Below are 23,032 nucleotides of genomic sequence, written 5' to 3'. Positions count from 1 at the left end.
GAACCAGACTGACTCCAACAGTCGTAGTGGGTCTTTAAACTACCAGGGACCACTCTTGTGGCCAAAGAGAGGTCCGCTTAGAGGAAAAAGGCCAGTGTGAAGACAAGATAGATCAAAAAATAAAGAGGAGAGTAAGAAGAGGAGCCTTTGTGATGGAGTTTATGTGAAAGGTGCTGTTGAGGGTGTACCTTTATTGTTCACCGCAGACACTGGGGCTTCCAGAACCGTAATTTCCTCAAGAATTTACGAGAGATTGCAGAGAATGAAAGACCAACAACTAAGCAGGTCTATGTGCTGAAAGGGGCAAGCGGGTCGCCTATTAAGGAGAGGGGAAAAGCTGAGTTTAGGCTTGAAATTGGAAAGTATCAGATCATCAGTGAGGCCATGGTGGCTGAAATAGAGGATGATGCTCTGCTGGTTTTGATGTTTTGATGGGGAGTGAGAAGGGACCAGCTGACATCTTACTGAGCCAGAATAAGATCATTCTTGATGGAATTGAGATACCGACTGTTCAAGTTGGCAAGCACAAGAAGACTAGAAGGGTAGTCGTGGCAGATGACATAAGCATACCTGGTCAAGCGGAGTCGCTTATTGATGTTTATGTTGAGAGGGTGGAAGCTGATGACAGGGATGATCAGGCAGACTATGTGTAGAACCTACAGACCATTTCAAGGACAGGTATCATGTTGATGATGGCTTCAACACTAGTGGACATCAACAAGGCTACCACCTGTAAGGTACGAATACTGAATCCTTTTCCAACTGAAGTTACTCTGAAGCAGATGCAATGATAGCAACAGCTGAGAGAATAGAGAGGGTTTGTTAGCATCATAAGCGGAGGAAGAAAATAAAGAAAGAAAAACCAAAGCAGTATAAGAAGACTTGACGTACATAGCAGCAGTCCTAGAACCGAAATGGAATTTTACCCTAGCTGATGAAGAAGCTGTTCCAGAACACCTCAGAGATCTGTATAAAAAATCAACAGAAGGAAAAATGGATTACGAAAGAAAAGTGTTAGCGGACTTCTTGTTAAATATAGTGACAGCTTTTCCAAAGATGAGTGGGACATTGGAGTAACCAACTTAGCTGAACACCCAATCAACACGGGGGATGCAATACCAGTCAAACAACGACCGAGAAAAGTCCCGTTAGCTTACGCAGCAGAGGAAAAAGCAGCTATTGAAGATCTAATGAAGAAGGGGTTATACAGAAGAGCACTTCTCCATGGTCAAGCCCGATAGTAATTGTACGTAAGAAGTCAGGAGCCCTAAGACCATGTGTTGACTACAGGAAGGTCAACGCACTTGTTAAACGCGATGGATTTCCACTGCCCAGGTACAAGATTGTTTGGATGCGGTATCAGTTCCAGTTTATTCAGCAGCCTTGATTTAACTAGCGGGTATTTCCAGATTCCACTTAAGAAGGAAGATATTCCCAAGAGCGCATTTCTTGCAAATTTGGTCAATATGAGATGACAAGGATGCCTTTGGTTTGAATAATGCCGCAAGTACCTTTCAGAGGACAATGGAGTTAGCACTTCAAGGACTGCAGTGGATAACCTGTCTCGTTTACATAGATGACATCATAATTTTTGGAGCTGACTTTGAAGAACACATTAGCAGGTTGATGAAGTTCTTAGCAGAATAAAAGATGCTGGACTAAAGCTAAAGCCAGAAAAATGTCACCTGCTACAAACAGAAGTCATTTTTCTAGGACATGTTGTGTCAAAGGAAGGTATCAAGCCAGATCCTACAAACATCTCCAAAATAGGGCAGTGGCCTAGACCAATAAATGCCAAGCAAACGAAACAATTTGTCGCTACAGTTCTTACTATAGACGGTTCGTTAGAAATTATGCGAAGATTGCAAGACCATTAACAGAACTGACCAGAAAGGACAAAGCGTTTGTGTGGGATGAACACTGTGAAAATGCCTTCAATGCAATAAAAGAAGCTTTAATCAGTCCGGAGGTTATGGGCTACCCCATGGACAAAGGCGGAGTTTTTCCTCTTGGACGTAGATGCGTCGGGATTAGGAATAGGAGCAGTACTACAACAAATACAAGGTGATAGGGAGAGGGTGATAGCTTATGCAAGCAGAGCCATAAACAAAGCAGAAAAAAACTATTGCATAACAGAAAAGAACTCCTTGCAGTAGTCTATTTTGTGCAATATTTCCGTCAGTATCTACTAGGTAGACATTTCACAGTAAGGAGTGATCATCAGGCACTAGTTTGGTTGTTCAAGTTAAAGGAGCCCAGTGGAAAGATTGCCAGATGGATTGAGATCCTTGCAACCTTTTGATTCTCCATAGAAAATAGAGCTGGATGTAAACAAGGACATTGTGATGCCTTGTCCAGATGTGAAAGTCCGAGAGATTGCCACCTGTCATGATGTCGACACAAGTGAGTCATTAAAATGTGGTCCATGCAAGAAGTGTAGAAAGAGGGCAGATGATATGATGTTTAGAGCTAAAAGGGACACAACAGCAACACATAGAAAGCAGGAGAGATCACAATGAAGATCAAGTGGAGCAAACAACAGAAGTTCGTAGTGTTACAGATCAAACGTCACAACCTTGTGTTTCAAAAGACATCACCAATCTGAGATGGATGTACATCAGCACTGCAGGCGAAATTGCTAAACACAAGCAAAAGACACCGATATTGGACCAGTTTACAAGGCAAAGGTTCAGAACAAAAAGCCTAACAGTTCAGACATGGTGACAGAGAGTCCGGCCTGCAGACACTACTAGGTAATATGGGATAATTTACACCTTCAAAATGATGTCTTATACAAGGATTTCAAAAAATTGAATGGACCGGGGAGTATAGGCAACTGATTGTACCACAACAATGAGGAAAGAAGTTATACACCAGAGTCATGATACCGTACTATCTGGACATCTTGGAACCAAAAAGACAAAAGAAAAGATTTCCCAGAGGTATTATTGGTTCGACATGAAGGAAGATATACGTCTTTATATCATGAGATGTGACATCTGTGCAGCTGATAAGCAACTTCAGAAACCTCCTAAGGCAGCTATGGGACACCTTAGAAGTGGAGCACCATGGGACACCTTAGCTATTGACTATCTAGGACCATTCCCGGAAACACCAGGCAAATAAGTACATTCTGGTGATGACTGATTTATTTACCAAGTACGTAGAGATGTAGCTTACCAAACCAACATGCAGATGATTGTGCACGCCGAATATGAATGATTTCATCTCAAGATGGGGAACGCCTTTGTCTATTCACACAGATCAAGGGAGGACATTCGAAAGTAAACTATTCAAGAGCTTTGTAAACTTTTGGAGGGCGGAAAACTAGAACAATCCGAGAAATCCAAATGTAATGGACAGACCGAAAGATTCAATAGGACACTTTTGAAGATGATTAAGGCATATATAGCTGACGAACAAGATGAATGGGATTTATATCTCGGTTGTCTCGCAGGCGCATACAGATGTACACCATGCGAATCTACCAAACTGACGCCTAACCTACTAAGTTTAGGCCGAGAAATTAAGCTTCCAGCGGATCTGTTATTTGGTTATGCTGTAAACTCTACAGATGTGCCATCATACTGTGAGTATGTGGAAGAAATCCGAGCCAAAATGATGCATGCTCACAAGATTGCAAGGCAATATCTCCAGTCAAATGCCAGGCGGAGTAAAATCCTCTATGATACAAAAACTTCATACCACAACTACAATGCTGGGGATGTCATATGGTACCTCCATGAGTCAAGAAAAGTAGGAGTTACGCCAAAGCTGGAAAAGAAATTTGATGACCTTTCGTAGTTAAAGAAAAAATGTCAAATGTGAATTTTGTGATACAGATGAACAGAGAAGGCCAAGAGAAACTGGTACATCATGACAAGTTGAAACCGTAATTTGGTACAAATATCCCTAGATGGATTCAGAAGATCAGCAAGAACATCAAGAAGCAGCAGTCTCAGAAGTCAGTAAAGTAACAATGATGTCCTGTGCAGTGCTGTAAATGTTGTTATAGGCGTAAGCTGTAGTTTATCGTAGTCTAAAGTAGAGTGCATGTATCAGCAAAACATGTGAAAATTATTGTATATCAATTTTAAGATGATCATCTGTCAACGAACCTCCATATCCATGTATTACTATATGGTCACATTCATAGAAGTAAAGTTGGTCAAAATGGATCTACGTTTCAGGTCAATAAGAGTGAGAAGGTTCCTAGACGTGGCAGGCTATACAAGTGTTTACACTGTGAGAAGGCAGAAAGGTGTACATAGAAGTGAAGTACAGAGTCACCGGTCATGTTTGGAAGCACCACTTTCCACTGTCAGATTCGCCGTTCTATGCACCCTTTCGTTGTTCAGGTCAACCACAGAGGAGGCACTAGGAAACAATGTAAAGACTTACCGAAGCACGTTCTGATGCGCAAGGACATGGGTAACAAGGGTCAATGATAATCGGTACCTAGTGTTTAATACAGCACCACGTGATTTGGTAGAAGGGGTTGATTACAGAAGGGAGACCTTGAGAGAATGTTTAGCTGGTACCTCTGCAGTCGAAGACCCATTGATGCTGGATCATGAGGATTACTCATATAGAGAGACTCCCGAAGAAGATGGTTTGATAACGCTACGTATTACTCCAGAGGTCCTTGTCGATTTGTGTTTCTAGACCAAACTGACCGAAACATCAGTAGTACCTCAGCAAACATTTCCTTTTCCTAGCTGCAGCTCATCAACAGTAAGCAATCCAGTCATGACTCAACCATATTATCAGCAGCCACATCTTCCATTTATTGCCCCCATACCAAATACCGAAGTAGAAGCAAATACCACCACTAACACCATTTAGCCAATGTCAACGAAACCGTAACCAGTAACCAGTTCTCACCCTTAATTCCTAGAGGCACTCTGCTCAACGCCTACTAAAACAGCAATGACCACCACTATGTCCACACTGCAGACACCAATCTTACAGCCACAAGCAGAGGAAAACATTTTAGACCAGATACTACCAAACCAGGAGATGAGTTTTGGAAACTTAGATTTGCCCCTTAGCATTCCTATCATGAAGTCGCCCGAAGCTGAACCACAAACAATGAAAGATGAAGAAACACAGACAGAAAACCGCAAACGGAAAAGGAGAAGAACGCAAGATCAGGAAGGCGAGAGTAGAAAATTGGAAGAAGCTTTAGAGAAGATCGTGTCATCAGTTGAATCCAACAGAAGAGCTATCCAGGGAGTAAGAAGATCAGTAGATCAGGTTACAGATGTTTTTGGGTGTACTGCAGGAGACAATGGAAAGTATCCGGGATGAGATTAGAGAACGGTAGGAGGGAACAGGAGAGAAGAGGTGAAGGTACAGTCAGTTATACAGATAGACTAAGTAAAACAGAAGACGACAAAAGACACAACAGGAACGATAACAGACAACATAACAAGATGACATACCACGCAACAACAAGGAGGACAGACGACACAACCCAGGAGACGACAGATCATATAACAGAGGGGATGACAGACAACAGAACCGAGGAATGACAGATCATACAAGGAGACGACAGACTGCACAACAGAAACGATAGACCACACAACAGGAAAACGACAGACAACTCAACAGTAACGACAAAAAATCAAACAATGAGCAGTCATACAACACAACAACAAAAGACAAACAAGCAGAGATGACAGAGAGGATAAGGAAAACAGACCCGCATTAAAGTCTGTAGTGAACAGAAATGAACATTTTACAAGCATTTGCAGTCAATCCAATTTACATTCATGACATTATAGACAACATTGGTCATTTATATGTAACAGTTTAACGAAAAATGGATGGACCATGACAGGCAATATGGAGCTGGCGATCTTCAAGTTCGAAGCAACGTATCAAAACTTTGAGGCATATTGACGCTTAAATCGCGACAAATCCTGGTTGTCGATGAGGAAATTTCATAACAGAGATACATTCATGGAACTTTTATAAACAGTCAGTTAAACGGAATTACAAACTGTTGCTTCTGTGAATATTAGTAAAGTGTGATGGACATTCTGTGATATATTATGCTTATAAGCATAATTCCGTGAAAATGAAAACAAAGACTTAAGTTATAGTTTATCTAAGTTAATATTTGTGTGTTTAATGATAGACACTGGTGCTACTATTACTTAATAATATAGCAGTTTTACATGCTTCCTTTAATATTTCATGTTTAATGTTTAATAAATGGGATTTTTTGAAACTTAATGTTAAAGTAACTGTTGTTAATGGTTAAATTATTTGTTCTATTCAATTTGAATTTAATATTTGTAATGTTAGAAGAAAGTTAAATTGATTTACCTATTTGAATTTTTTAAACTGAAGATTACTTTAACTTTAAAGGTAAGATTTTCAATGTTTAAAGGACAGTGGTAAATTTTTACACATTTAATCAAACTGAGTACTTTAAATCATTTTGCTTAGTTAACTTTATTCTTAATGTCATTGGAACTTTGACATTTAAAGAGGGGAGTAATGATACATCCCAGTGTTTTGTTTATGTAATCTATTTTTAGCACAGTGTCAGTACCATTTTACTAAGATTTCTGCCAATACTAATGATGTCATCAATTATTTATTAGGTAAATCATTTCTTTACTATACTATTGCATTATTTTAAAGTCAGACTGTCATCATATTTGTTGTAATTTGTAAGTTATTGCATTTTTAAATTGATTACAGTGCAGCATCCCTGTCTGGCTGCAGCCAATTTTGCCCAATTGCATTCTGGGTAGTTAACCCTTGACAACCTAGTAGAATTCCAGGAATTATTCCAACTGTCAAAACAATTCTAGCTAAAGCAAATTTCTTTAATTAAGCAAAGGATCAGAGTTTTTCAGGTAATAGTCATTTTATTTAGGAATTATACCTTTGATTTATGTCCAGTTTTCATGCAACTTAATTTATTTTAGTAGTTTAAACTCTGATATTTATGATTTAAAACCATAGTTTTGGCTGTTCCATGTACACCATTGTATTTGTGTGTACATTCTGCACACAGTTGTACATTCACTCAAGAGTTTGGTTGTGTGCACCCATACAGTTGGTGTGTGCACACATTGTTTTTGGTGGCACTTGGTCAGTATAAAAGCTTTTTGTAGCTCCATTGAGGAACAGTCCAGACTTTGAACTTCAAGAGCTTAACCTATTTTGGTAACTGCCAGTATTCATTTTGACTTTAGAATTTTTCAAGACTTGATTATTTTTGGCTTAAGTAATAACTTTTAACAGTAAAATAAGATTACTTTTAAGATTTAAGACTGAGGTTTATAGGCAAGCATTTGTATCATTTAAAGATTCTAAATATTTAACAGTTTGTTGTTAACTAAGATGTTTTGCTGATACATTATTAGTATTTATTTAGAGTCAGTATTTATATGCATTGTCTTAATTTTGTTAGGGATAAAATAAATAATTTGCAATTTAAATTTATTTGATCTTAGTGATTTCTTATTAGTGTTAAGTAGAACTTAAGTAAATCTTGGTAAATAAGTAGTCTAACTGGAGTAAAATAGCCTTAGTGAATCGGCCACAAAGCAGAATTGTATTCGAACCCAATCTGTTCTTAACCACGAAACCGGAAGTCGCAAGCCTGCATGATAGTCCAGTTTTACGTAACCACATAGCCAGAGTTCGAGATCCCAGCCCGGTAAATCCTACTCAACTTCTCTTGCCGAACCACAACCAGTCCCGAAACCATCCGAGCTAGCCAGAGCGCAACAGTATCTTGCCCACGGACCATCATGCGCTCACCTTTAATGTATCTTGCCCACGGACCATCATGCGCTCACCTTTAATATATCTCCCCCAAGGACCACCGTGAGCTCACCTTTATTGTGTCTTCCCCACGGACCACCATGCGCTCACCATTAATGTATCTTCCCCACGGACCATCGTGCGCTCACCTTTAATGTATCTCCCCCTAGGACCACCGTGAGCTCACCTTTATAGTGTCTTCCCCACGGACCATCATGCGCTCACCTTTAATGTATCTTCCCCACGGACCATCATGCGCTCACCTTTAATGTATCTCCCCCAAGGACCACCGTGAGCTCACCTTTATTGTGTCTTCCCCACGGACCATCATGCGCTCACCTTTAATGTATCTTCCCCACGGACCATCATGCGCTCACCTTTAATGTATCTCCCCCAAGGAGCACCGTGAGCTCACCTTTATTGTGTCTTCCCCACGGACCATCATGCGCTCACCTTTAATATATCTCCCCCAAGGACCACCGTGAGCTCACCTTTATTGTGTCTTCCCCACGGACCATCATGCGCTCACCTTTAATGTTTCTTCCCCACGGACCATCATGCGCTCACCTTTAATGTATCTTCCCCACGGACCATCGTGCGCTCACCTTTAATGTATCTTTCCCAAGGACCATCATGCGCTCACTTTTGATTATATTCCCTATGTACTACCATAAGCTCACCTTTATTGTGTCATCTCCAAGGTTTGTGAAAGCTTTCTTGCTGTAATGCATCACGCTCTCGTAGTCGTATGGAAATCCTCGGGAGGTCACCAAGGTCTTGTTTGCCTTGCTAAAGTCTGGTAAATATCTCGGCGAAATATTCTCTTTTATGATTCTAACATACTCGTCCCTGTCTGGTCGAGCCTGTAGCAATATTGAGATAAGTTAGGTTTTAATTTTGAAAAAAATGTAGATTTGGACAAACAAGAAACTGTTGGACGGAAAACGTTCACCATTTTTTCGATGCAGTTTGAAATTGGTGGATAGCAAGCGTTAACTATTTTGTCAGTTCTTTTTGAAACTGGAGACGGTAAACATTTGCATATTTGGTCAATGCAGTTTAAAAATTTTGGACGCTATATGCATTAACCTATTTTGTCAATTCTGGTGGAAGAAAACGTTTTCATATTTTGTCAATGCATTTTGAAACATGTGAACAGTAAACCTTTTAGTGTTTTTAATTGCAGTTTTAAACTGAAAGGCGGTAAACATTTATATAGTTGTCGTATAGAGAGTAGTCTGAAGCTTGTTGACGGTAAACACTTGCATATTATTGTACATGTTTATAAAATACATATGCCCCTACAGACAATCGGGACTCTAACCAGTTTGAAGGCTGTAAGCTAGATATTTGACAAAATGACATGAAAAGTAACACAGGTCATCTACTAACTACAGGCAACTACACTGGGTCTAATAAAGTTTGACACCGTTGGCTCAAGCGTTCTCCTGGAATTGATAAGAAACTGTTTTCAATCCTAATGTCACTTTGATTTTAACCGTAGCCATCCCTTGACCACAAGTAATCACCTGTAATGGATGTAGTCCAAAGCGTTCTTTAGATACTGAGCTGAGACCGTTTTCACTTTAGACGTTGTTACTGTGATCTTGACCTTTGACATACTGAACCTCAAAACAATAGGGGTAATTTACTGAGCACAGGCAATCATCCTAAAAGGTGTGACGATCTTTAGTTATTGAGCGGAAACAATTCACTGTGACCTCGACCTTTGATTTACTGACCCCCAAAACAACCGAGGTAATACACTGACCACAGAAAACCATTCTATGAAGTTTGATTGCTGCAGTACCAAGGATTCTAAAGTTGTTGGTCGGAAACCAAATGGTTTACCGACTGACCGACGAACAGACAGATCGACAGACATGCAAACAATAAGTAAACTAGAATATCCCTCCTCTCTGAACTGAGGGAGGTGAGTGGTGTCAATGCGATCTTGACACCGGTCCGGAAGACTTGGAATAAACGGAAGTGAATATATTTTCATGAACATATGCATTTTGAAAACGTTTTGTTTTACCTGTTCATGCCAAAAGCCCAGAGCATGCGAGATCTCGTGTATAGCTGTACCTAATCTCTCACACCCGAGACCTATAGAGACCTTCTGTTCACCACCAACTCGACCCACACTTGACCAGCAACTGTATAATTTGAAGATAAATGCATTACTTGATTTAGATCATTTTTGATGATATGTATTACCACAGGAGCCTGAAATTCTATCCATAAGCCACCACAAGTCTATATATAAAAAGACTCCACAACAACAATAATCTATCTGAATATATTGGAAAAGTAGGACTTTTGAGTAACATATAGGAACATCATGGGAAGGTATTTTGGGGATTGAAAAGTTTACTTCTAGGACTTGGACTTTTACAGTAATATTGTGAAATCATTAATATTCGCGGAAGTTGAAATTTCGTGGATTTCGTGGCTGCATCAATCCATAAAATAGAATCTCACCGGACAGACCTCAAAAAAGTGAAATCCGTGAATTCATATTCCCACGAAATAGCCGATTTGGCCAACACCACGAATTTTCAATCCAATCACCAAGCGCTCTTCAGCATTTTATTAGTTTTCTGATTAACTTTATTTGTAAAGTGTTAAGTTCTGGCATTTCAGAACACGAAATAAGCAATAAAAACAAATAATAAAACTAATAAAAATAAAAAGCAAGAGAAAAAACGATATGTAAATTACTCCATAAATGAGTCGTAATTGTACGGTGGTATGTTTAGGACATGTGTTATTTTTTTTTAAGATTAAATTATCTCGTGCGCACGACATCTTATCTTGAGCGATCAACATCTTATTTCGTGCGCACGACATCTTATCTCGAGCGGTCAACATATTATCTTGAGCGATCAACATCTTATCTCGAGCGATCAACATCTTATTTCGTGCGCACAACATCTTATCTTGAGCGATCAACATCTTATCTCGAGCGATCAACATATTATCTTGAGCGATCAACATCTTATCTCGAGCGATCAACATCTTATTTCGTGCGCACGACATCTTATCTTGAGCGATCAACATCTTATCTCGAGCGATCAACATATTATCTTGAGCGATCAAAATCTTATCTCGAGCGATCAACATCTTATCTCGAGCGATCAACATATTATCTCGAGCGATCAACATATTATCTTGAGCGATCAACATCTCATCTCGAGCGATCAACATATAATCTCGAGCGATCAACATCTTATCTCGAGCGATCAACATATTATCTTGAGCGATCAACATCTTATCTCGTGCGCACGACATCTTATTTATATATATTAAGGCCCTTTGTGTGTGCATTTAGGTCATCAGTAAAGCATACGGATAAGTTGTTAATTAGGGTACAGCCTATTCCGCTGTTTTTAAAACTTCCCACAAGTACATGTACAAGTTTATCACATCAATTGGGAGAGCAATGCATATAATTGGTCATTCTACCTTCAAAATCAAATGAACATAACCAATGATGCATACTGCATGTTAGAACAGTAACAAATTTCAGTTCGACTGATTAATTCGCGCAGAAAAGTTGCATGTATGAATTAAGGGAAAACAAGGAAAATCGTTTAATATATGGGCGAAGTATGGAAGCCCTGGAGGGACAATTGATTTCCGTACTTCCCACTTCTGACTTCTAACTTTTGCACTTCTCACTTCCAATTTCTTGACTTCTTACTTCCTACTTCTAACTTCCGCACTTCTGACTTCTAACTTCCACACTTCTGACTTCCAACTTCCTGACTTTCGACTTCTGATTTCCAACTTCCACACTTCTTACTTACGACTTCTTGACTTCTTACTTCCTTCTTCTAACTCCCGCACTTCTGACTTCTAACTTCCGCACTTCTAACTTCCAGACTTTCGACTTCTGATTTCCAACTTCCACACTTCTTACTTCCGACTTTTTGACTTCTTACTTCCCTCTTCTAACTTCTGCACTTCTGACTTCTAACTTCCGCACTTCTGACTTCTAACTTCCTGCTTTTCGACTTCTGATTTCCAACTTCCACACTTCTTACTTCCGTCTTCTTGACTTCTAATTTTCACCTTCTAACTATCGCACTTCTGACTTCTAACTTCCACACTTCTGACTTCTAACTTCCTGACTTCCGACTTCCAACTTCTGCACTTCTGACTGCCAACTTTCCTTTTTTGGAAGTCGGAAGTCAGAAGTGTGGAAGTTGGAAGTCGGAAGTATGAAGTCAGGAAGTTGGAAGTCAGAAGTGCGGAAGTTAGAAGTCAAAAGTGCGAAAGTTAGAAGAAGGAAGTAAGAAGTCCATGAGGTCAAGAAGTCGGAAGTAAGAAGAGTGGAAGTTGGGAATCAGAAGTCGAAAGTCGGGAAGTTGGAAGTCAAAGTGCGGAAATTAGAAGTCAGAAGTGTGGAAGTTAGAAGTAGGAAGTAGGAAGTCAAGAAGTTGGAAGTGAGAAGTGCAAAAGTTAGAAGTCAGAAGTGGGAAGTATGGAAATTGATTGTCCCTCCAGGACTTCCATAGTATGCGAAGCCTACAGACTATTTTTTGTCAAGGACTTAAATTTATTTCTTTGCATCATCACTGATTTTTGCTGCCTTTTTTATCAATTTCCGTATTTAAATGTCTTACAAACATGCAAACGGTTATAAGTATAATCTAAACAAAAACAAAAACGGTGGCAGCCGTATGTTTTTACTAATGATCTGAATTCACACAAAGGTCCTTAATAGATATTGATAAGATCACCGAGAAAAGATGTTGATCGCTCGAGATAATATGTGGATCGCTCAAGATAATATGTTGATCGCTCGAAATAAGATGTTGATCGCTCGAGATTATATGTTGATCGCTCAAGATAATATGTTGATCGCTCGAGATAAGATGATGATCGCTCAAGATAAGATGTCGTGCGCACGAGATAAGATGTTGATCGCTCAAGATAATATGTTGATCGCTCAAGATAATATGTTGATCGCTCGAGATAAGATGTTGATCGCTCGAGATAATATGTTGATCGCTCAAGATAATATGTTGATCGCTCGAGATAAGATGTTGATCGCTCAAGATAAGATGTCGTGCGCACGAGATAAGATGTTGATCGCTCGAGTTAATATGTTGATCGCTCAAGATAATATGTTGATCGCTCGAGATAAGATGATGATCGCTCAAGATAATATGTTGATCGCTCGAGATAAGATGATGATCGCTCGAGATAAGATGTCGTGCGCACGAAATTAGATGTTGCTCGCTCAAGATAATATGTTGATCGCTCGAGATAAGATGTTGATCGCTCAAGATAATATGTTGATCGCTCAAGATAATATGTTGATCGCCCGAGATAAGATGTTGATCGCTTAAGATAATATGTTGATCGCTCGAGATAAGATGTTGATCGCTCAAGATAAGATGTTGATCGCTCAAGATAAGATGTCGTGTGCACGAGATAAGATGTTGATCGCTCAAGATATTATGTTGATCGCTCAAGATAAGATGTTGATCGCTCAAGATAATATGTTGATCGCTCGAAATAAGATGTTGATCGCCCAAGATAAGATGTCGTGCGCACGAGATAAGATGTTGATCGCTCAAAATAATTTAATCCTTAAAAAAATATTGCATGTCCTAAACATACCACCGTATAATTGCAAGCTGTATTGTAAATTTTATTCATTCCACGATGCCATTCCAATTAAACTAAAATTGTTTTAAACGTCAGTCAGATATGGTGCAGATTTTGGAATAAGCTGCTTTTCTTTATCTGATAATTTTAAGAAAATAAAAAATTAATAGCTTCCTCTAAAATATATCGTCTTCCATGAATATGATTAATATAATTTTCCCTCACCTGTTATGCTTTCAAAACTAGGAAATACTATTACAATGAGAGATACGCCACATTTAACATAAAATGATACAGAACAATATACTCCATAAATCAGGGTTTATTGTATATTAAAAAATGCTCCTTTTTTACGAACTAGTGATTCTGCTCAATAACATATAGGATATAAATTCAGCTGTAAAGTTACGTCTTGTTATATACATAGGACGTATTAACTTCAAATTTTACATAAGTTTAAACTTTGACGATTGGTTTTGATTTGAACTACATTTTACTGAAAATAGTTAAAAGTGTAATTGGAAAACGAACCAGGCTTTTAGCCAATTTTATGTTTAAAAATAAGATAAATTTATGTGCAGATTAGAACTCTCTACTGCGTTAGCAACACAGTATAACTGTTGAATAAAATATATCTAACTGTATTTCTTATCATAAACATCATAACAATAATATTGGTTAATGACCTTTTAAAGGTGGATAATCAGATTTTGGCCATGTGACGGATTTGTTCGAAACATTAGCATCTGATCATTTACACTCATTTATGTTCACTTAACACTTAATACAAATTAGATTTTCACTGGAGGTATTTTTAAAATTTCATTTCCTATCCTGGTTGCCCAACCAAGATAGAGTTATTTTATCATAAGTATAAATTTGATAAACATACTTTGCCTAAGGAAATGTATAAATATTAGACAAATTGTAATATATTTGTAAAATATTTGCATTAAAAATTATGTATTTAGATGGAATTCATTAGAAACGCAAGTTTGAAAAAATATTATTACCTCCCTTTGCCTATCTTGGTTGCGCAACCAAGATAGATTGGAAATAAATGAATTCAGAAGCTACACACAGCTTTTAAACTTGCATTTTGGTTCAGATTGTTCAATAGTTGATATGTCTATCAAATGCAAATGTAAAACTAGACATTGTATCGAAATAAAAAGAAATACCCAGCTTTTTATATACTTTCATATTAAAGGGGAGTAATTACAAAATTTTATAAAAATAATAAAATATACATTTCAAATAGGAATCTAACTCTATGTAATCGGTATTTTTGTTCCTTAAATAATTCTCTTCCAGAATATACAAAAAGTAAAAAATGTCATTAAATGTTGTTTAAATGTGATTGACCACCTTTAAATAAAATGTGCAGGCGTTTAAAAGCTCTGATAATCTGTTTCAAATATCCGGAGTCATGTCCTTTACGTTTTACATGCCAGTTTTCTTGAAACTTCTCTTCATGGAATATTATCTCGATTCGTGAAATCAACCGACATATTTACAAATATGGTTAACCTTATTTTATCACCGATTTTTTATACCAGAGTTATGCAATACGGATTTATAGTATAATCCTTACCCAGGTTCGCTGATAAATCGGACATAATCCTCATCTCTTAATTTTCTTTTCTTGAAGCGAATACAGGTTTGCTTTTCTATTGTTCTCATTGCTTTCCTTATAGCTGACCTCGACTTTTTTGCTACAAAATACAAAAATAATATAAAATAAATGTAATTTTATTAATAACTGAATGTATATTTGAATGTATTACTGTGAAATAATTCAGTTTCATGGGCAAGAAATGTCGTGGTCTTTGCCAAGTCGGCTATCTCATGGGGATATGAATTCGTGAATATCATATTTTTTTTTAAGATGAAATGGGATGGGAGCCATGAAATACACGAAAATTTATCTCCAACGAATAATAAAGATTTTAGTCTATAACGTTATTGTATTGAGACAATATTTAAATACCAAATCACAACGAGTTATTCCACAGAGGGAAGTAAAGGGAGTCGTAAACTGGAATCCCTTTGTATCGTTCCTTTTTCCGACCGTCCGTCCGTCCCAAACACTTGACACCACAACATGGTAGAATTAGATAATGAATTATGAGGAAGTGTTGAGTACAAAAAAAAACATAACCCTGTCTTGAATAGTTTAAGAACTATTCTTGTTTATTTTACTTAATTTTTCAATTTTTTAAAATCTAAGATAATTCGTTGCGCTGAAAGGGACTTTTATTTTATGTGATATTATGAAAGATTACGGCAAAAAAAAAGCGAAAATGTGCAGCATAATAGCCATAGCGGATTCTTGAATAATTTTAGAATTAGCTCCCTTTATGTACTGGAATATAAGGTAATTGCATTTAAAACATTTTTTTTTTCAAAAAGAAGAAGAAAAAAAATCTACGAAGCATCTGGATGGGCAATGTATCATCTTAATTAACCTTTCTTATTTTCAACAGCCTAGAAGTCGAGAAAAGAAAATTTACGAATCCATTAAAAAGACAAGCTTTTTGAAAGCTTTTTGGTGACACTAGTGTAACAATGACAAGTTTCAACGAATGCAAAACATTTTTCTCTCCATTTAATGTAAGACATACAGTCATTAAATCCATAATAAATAAAACAGTTTTTGTTGTTATGTACATATAACTGACTTTTCGTTGCCATCTAACTTACCTATGTCGCTTGCAAACATGTAAGGTACAGTTGCATTCCTCCAAGTCCTAGAACTCCGCATGGTGGCCCTCTTATATCGTAAACGTATACTGTTAGTGTTACCATAAATAATCTTTTCGGATTCCTTGTCCAATATAATGTCACCATTGTAAAACACGGAACCACCTGAAATTGACAGTAGATCTAAATTAGCCAAGGGCAAGATTCGAACTCTTTTCAAGCGCAGGTATAACTGATTCGGGATCCATAATTTGCATACGTTGGACCCGCAACAGCATATCCGTGTTAAATGTTCGCAACGTTCGCTCGTATTAGCTAAGCGCGTTCAAAATATACTTGTAAAATCTACATTCGAAGATTTATGTTTTTCGAGCAGCTCAATTAATTTTACACATGTATTACATAAAAACTACATTTCTTGTGAAATGTTTCATTAATAAAAGTCAAAATATTTACCTGTCCCTCTTGGTCTTTGCTCTTCGTTTGCAGTACAAATTGATGGTGGACAGACGTCTGAAAATATTAGGATATTTAAAAGTAATGCCATTTCCTTAGTTTTATTTTAAGTTCTACAATTACTTTCAATTTACTGAAATCACATGTACATCTGAGTCGAATTTTCACATGAATATGTTATATATACCGGTCTTAAATAAGAATGAGTTTGACGTAAATGTTTTTCCTTTCTCTTAAAGGATAGGAAATCTAGCTCACGGGTGGCCGAGTTTTGTGGTTAGGATTTTAAAGGGAGAAGAGGCTTAATTCGCATAAACAACACTAGAACTATAGTAAGGGAAAGGTGTTATAGCTATATTTTGCTTTTTATGTTGTATAGTTTGATTTAATGTCATTGAGTACAGCGCTTACTGAATATGTATTTACGTTATTTCATAATTATATACACCGATTAACTCAAATAAAAACAAGATATGATCAGTTTCTGACATGACGTAAGATTATCAACTAATCTTTTCTACGGTATAACCTTGGAGGCAAAAATGAAAGCTTAGTTAACTGTCTTAATTATTCTGTTATTGAGATAAATGTGCTTTATAAACCTGTCACTCCTCTTTCATTAATAGTTCTTAAATGACCTAACTGCACCACAGATCCCAAGGATCTCAAACCCGCTACCTTTTTTTCTTACTTATAAAAATTGACACCATGAGGGGAGTGGGGAATGGATGAGGTGACAATTTATCAAGCTTGAGCGATTTTGTCCCTGACATATACCGTTTATTATACACATATACCTATTTCTAGTCTTATATCAGTCAAAATTGATTAAAATCTTAGACGAGACTGAAAAGTCCTTTGAAACGATGAACTTTTTGAATGGAACATCGAGACGCCACCATTACGTCATTTTCGACAGAACATTTTTTGTATCCACAGGGTTTTGTGTTCGTTAGTGATAAATACACAGTTATACGCAATTATTAGTTTAAAAAAAACGTCGATTGCTTTTTACTAATGTTTGTTTTCCTAAATTGAAAAAAGTGCCAAACTACATATAGACAATCAGACCTTCTGATTTCATAATTACATGTCACTGTATGGCAGTTCTGTAAGGTAAGATCAATGAGTACAATATTAATATGGGCCTTTATTATATTCTAATGTCGATTATGATCATTAAAATTGACACTTGCGAGTCCAGACAACGCATATTGTTCAAGATAGACCAAAGAAAACAAATACAATTTTGAAAATGATGTCATATTTTTATGTATAATTACTTCCGATATGTACGTTTAATGGACTTTATTTATAGTTTTTGTAAACATGTGTTTATTTGTTATCAAAACCACATATTTAGAAAAGAGGTCATAATATTCTAACCACAGCAATAAGATAAAAAAGACTGATAGGTTGTTTTATTTTGCTATATTTTGTTAAGCTTTATAGACATTATAACACCATCATTTCGAAACTGTTCCGTAAACGAAATAAAATTTTGAAAATCCCTCATAGTTTAGATTTAAAGTGAACAATTTATTGGTTTTTTGTGTTTTTTTAGCAGCCATAGATTTTGTAAACACAATTATGTAAATTCATGTATATTCATTACAATGTATTTTCAACAATGTTACCGAAAGGCAACGCAAAAGAAAAACATCAATTATATATAAGAAAGTGACGGTCGTTCTCTATAATTCAAATCTGATGTGAAATTCTGAATGTGAATCTGTTTTTTTTTTAATATATACCTATAAATATCCAACTGAACAAAATCCGTACTGAACGAGCTGGAAATCCGAATCCGTATTTTGCCTGTGTCTGGATTTCCTTCATTTATATTAGATCTAAAAGCCTTTCAGAGTAAGATCTGTATATTTTTCACCGAGCGAACACTGTAATTAAATATTTTCACGAGTGGTGCAGCCACGAGTGAAAAAATAAATTATGGTGTTCACGAGTGAAATATATTTCAATCTTATATTGAAACAAACAAATTTTCTTTTTATTTTATGTATTTTTAATGGTTTTAAACAAATTATGTCCATTTTACCCGCGTACATCACACCTTGATACAGACTGTAGAAAAACAGTCAAATAGTTCTATGATGTTTCCAGATTTCATTTAGATTTTATTACGATGGAACGTATATCTTTACGATCCTGTAATTATATATATACATCTATATCTTCACTGAAGTATATTTTGCAAGGAATTTACGATTATGTATAATTTATATTCATTCGCATTCAAGTGTAGTTCCGTACCAGTGAAAAATAAAATGATATTTTCACTATTTGAAGCAGTGAAAATATCAATTTTATTTTACTGATAAATTTCAGTATTTCACTGAAAAGCATAAAATATAAACAGTAAAGGGTGTTCCGGTTAGGCAAACAACTATATTATTTTGATGAGATGTAATAGATTTTAAGAAAGGTACGTACTATTCCCTGAAAGACTACCTTGGATCCTGTTTGAGGTTTTGCTACTGGATGAGCTAATAATTGTATAACAATCTGTGAAAAAATTGCTTTTATTTATACATTTTTTTTCTCTAGAAAGTGGCATTTTTATAACGTTTAAGCGGACAGGCAATTTGCAGACTTAATAGCATATTGTATTTTATCTAGAAGATTTTGTCTTGTTTTATATAACATTATTTGAGCTTGCATTGTAAAAATAATAACTCAATGTCCGTACTGGAATCAGTTAGAGGAAACGCTTGTTCCTTTTTAAACGTTGAAAAATTCTGAATCCAGTATATAAAATGAAATGCAGAAGAAAAATCTGAAATTAACCAAATATCTGTAGCAACATTACATTACAGACGACTGGAAAACTGTACATGTCTTACATGCCATGTTTTTGCTATGCGTATTCACTTTTCAAATTGGAACGAACTTTCCTTACACACTTTATATGATAAAAGTTTATTATAATAATAGCTGGATCTATGTTGTATTCGGTTCCCAAGTATGTTACCAGAACGGATTGCGCACCTCTTGTAATCCAGGCCGGGCAAAATCCATCCGAGTCCCAGATCAAGTTAATGTTATAATAAATTTATCGCTGTACGTTCTGCAACATGCCCTGGTAGTATACGCGAAATACCATGATAATTTAGAACAAACAACTTCAGACAGGTATTATAAATAATGGAAATTGGTTTAGGAATATGTTCACAGGTTACGGTAGCTAGTATTAGAAATTTGCTGGAAAAAAATAGAGTTAGGGAAGAAATTATTCTGTATTATAAACATTTAGTTGGATTTTAGTTTTAGCTCAGCATTTTTCCATTTTCTCATTAACGAAGAATGATTTGAACTCTACCAGCAGTTATGGAAGATTATGCCATACATACAGAGAAGAGACCCTACTAGAGTTGATAATTAATCCGTAACCTCAATTGCCATCTTCTCAAGTTACAGTATTTAATGATGTTAGTAAAATCTATATGCAGCATGTTTTTAAAGGTAAGGGTGTGTTAGATTATCCGCTTTAATTATTAAGTTTAGTGCTAGGACAAGAATCAAAGTAATAAATTGCAGTATTAATTCACTCAACCATGCAACACTTTCTACAAAATGATTTAACTTGAAATATAGCAATAAGGTGGTGGACAAATTGTAAGCTCTAGATTTTGCTTCATGTTTATATGTTGTGAGCGCTACTTTGCTTGTCATTTGCTTATCTAAGTCTCAGATGTTACCTGTATGTCTGACATAGCTGCAGACATACATATATCGATACTACTACAACATTCTTCATTAAGAAAAAGTAATAAAACCCTATTTAAATTTTATCATAGCTAACTTTAGTGGAGTTCGAGAGGTCGCAGGATCGATCTCATGGCGGGAAACATATTCTCTCTGACGATTTGACAGATAACGCTGCGTCTGAAGTCATACGTCCACCTCTCCTAAGGCATGTGGGGAAGTTTTTAATAACTTGCGAAGAACAATTCAGTGCTGATACAAAATCGAGGAACAAATTTAGGCTAACCGACCGCAATTGAACAACTGAAATAATGCTGAAAAACGGCGATATACCAGGTCAGATATAGACTTGAATAACAATGTAAAGCGACCACAAAGAAAATAATACCGAATTTATTGTATACTTTCACAGCTATCAGTCTTGATCATATAGATTCTTTTGTAAAACGACGATATCAAAAATTAGAACAGACTAACTATCAAAAGATTATCATCATTTTTCATGACCTAGCATTTTCTTTTAAATTTTTACCAGAATAGAAATACTATATTTCGATTTTGATTATGAATTTCTTTCGTTTACGTACGCTTATAGGATATGCAGAATAAAAGCTTAACAAGTGTTATGTGACACATTTGTACTGACTGAAATTACTTTTTATACATAAGCACACTGGATTAAAACATGCTTTCTTTTCATTAATAAGGGGTTAACATTTTTCAAGATAACGAAATATTTCAAATGTACTCATCTGTGCAAAAATGCATGTTTTACAAACATGAAAGGGATAATAATGCGTTCAGCGATTTAATCTTTTTTCGTATCTTAACATCGTCACATATATCCACTTTAGAATAATACATTTTAATAGCTACAAACTATAATTTTACCAAATAACATAAGTACAAATTCAAATTAATGAAAACACCCAAATGTAAAATACCTTTTCCTTTTTACGTACACCCACGGGAAGAAATAATTGTTTTCCTGTCTGGCTAAGGAGTTATTATTTCGTCAGTAAAATGGAAATGAATAATTTAGTTTAGAAACAAAGTGTAATAATTGTTTAATTTCAGTTAGATTAAAGGTTTTATTAAACTGTTTATCTTTGCTTTTAATGCATAAGTAGCAAATAACTGTACAAAACATGTTTTACAAATCATCACGGACATCTACTCTAGGGCTGTAAAGGCTTGCAGTGTATTTTCAATCAACAGCATTTCAGTTCTGATTCACACATGGGTTGACTTCTCCATCTGTTGATAGCTTTACGTACTGTGCCAAGTGGACAGACATGTATAATAATCAAAATACCATTATATGGTCATTTCGGTATTTTAATCTGCTATGTTACTTTCGGCTCGATATCAATAAAATTTAGGGACATCTGCAAACATTCTGACTGATCAAATATATTTATCTTTGTTCTTAAGTGTCATAAATTCCAAAATTTCTAATTATTTACCTATTCTTATCGTTATAATATAACAGCTGAATGCACTATTTTCAAATTGTGGTGACACCAAGATAATGTTGAAGTGTTTAATTCACTCCGCTTGTTCACTTTTAAAACTATGTAGAAATTCCGTTTTATCTTGCTGTTAAATCTATATCTGCAAAAATAACTTGAACAAAAACAAAAATAGTAACAAGCAACACAGAACACATGAAAAGTTATTATAAACCCGTGGGTACCACATTTGAACGCGACTTCATTCTTGCATCCCCGCCCCGAGAGTATTTAAAACACTAACTACTGATATATAAACAAATTGTGTTCTTCGGTGAAATACTCACTATAATTTAGTTCCCATGGTTCCCAGAATCTTCTAGATCTTTTCATTACCGTGACTATTATTCTCGCAGTTGGATCTTCTAACTCTACACCGTCGGCTTGAACCTGGCTCTCTGTACTAGCATCTAGTCCAACGTTGTCTTCAGAAATCTGAGCAACACCAATGTCTTGTTTGCTTCCGTTTATTAATCCTACAACACTTTTATTGGAACTGCTTTCATCCTTTGTTGTTATTGGTATTCCTTCAATTTTAACAGTATTTAAAATCGCCATATACACTATTATATAATAAAAGCCACTAATTAAATCCATTATTATGTAATTCCACGCCCCCTTTAGATTTCTCTCTATCTGAAAATGATGCCCAAAAATTCACAAAAAAAAAATAAATGTTTCAAGTCGGATAATTATATGATCTCTCTATACATACGAGTAATGATGTTATTATTATAGGCGGCAGTTCAACTAGATTAAATATGAATGCAACGTTAACTATGTCAGCCCTCTCTATATACCTGTTCAAAAGAAAATCATAAAAGAGAGTGTTAAACGAAGAGTTATTCAAACGATCAAGTATATATACCCGTATACTAACAAGGGGTGATGTCATAAAAGAAAATCACAATAAGTACAGGAAAATAAACTTTCAAGGAGTATCAAAAGTTTTTCCCGTTTTTCAAATTTGAATATATTTGTAGAAGTAGTAATCATTAAGCAAAGTCACCATACGCATACGTCACGTTTATTTTTATAATTGCGTTTAAGGATACAGTGTTGTTACATAAAAATGTTTCTACTTAGTGACAAACGAAAGTAATATTTTATGTTGACAGTTAGTATAAACAAGTGCACAAAGTTTTTATAAAATGTTTTACTTATTTGCAATCACTTATTTAGCGGGACAGCATGCTTGTTTTAAATAAACAATTTATTTACCACTCGAA

The 23,032-nt window shown here is 35.9% G+C and overlaps 1 protein-coding gene across 1 annotated transcript in view; it reads right to left on the bottom strand.

Annotated features, from left to right (window-relative positions):
• Positions 1-22,695, bottom strand: part of LOC123552331 (uncharacterized) — a 33,285-nt gene extending 10,590 nt beyond the window's left edge. The window contains exons 1-6 of the mRNA XM_045341908.2: positions 22,091-22,695; positions 16,570-16,626; positions 16,114-16,278; positions 15,005-15,125; positions 9,827-9,947; positions 8,469-8,651 (exon numbers count right to left, since the gene is read on the bottom strand). Of these exons, the coding sequence (XP_045197843.2) occupies positions 8,469-8,651; positions 9,827-9,947; positions 15,005-15,125; positions 16,114-16,278; positions 16,570-16,626; positions 22,091-22,400 (957 nt within the window). The 5' untranslated portion in view covers positions 22,401-22,695. The remainder of the gene's footprint in view (positions 1-8,468; positions 8,652-9,826; positions 9,948-15,004; positions 15,126-16,113; positions 16,279-16,569; positions 16,627-22,090) is intronic.
• Positions 22,696-23,032: the final 337 nt, after the last annotated feature.

Source organism: Mercenaria mercenaria, chromosome 4, assembly GCF_021730395.1.
Source record: "Mercenaria mercenaria strain notata chromosome 4, MADL_Memer_1, whole genome shotgun sequence".
NCBI lineage: Eukaryota > Metazoa > Mollusca > Bivalvia > Venerida > Veneridae > Mercenaria > Mercenaria mercenaria.
This window is presented reverse-complemented; position numbering and strand designations above follow the sequence as displayed.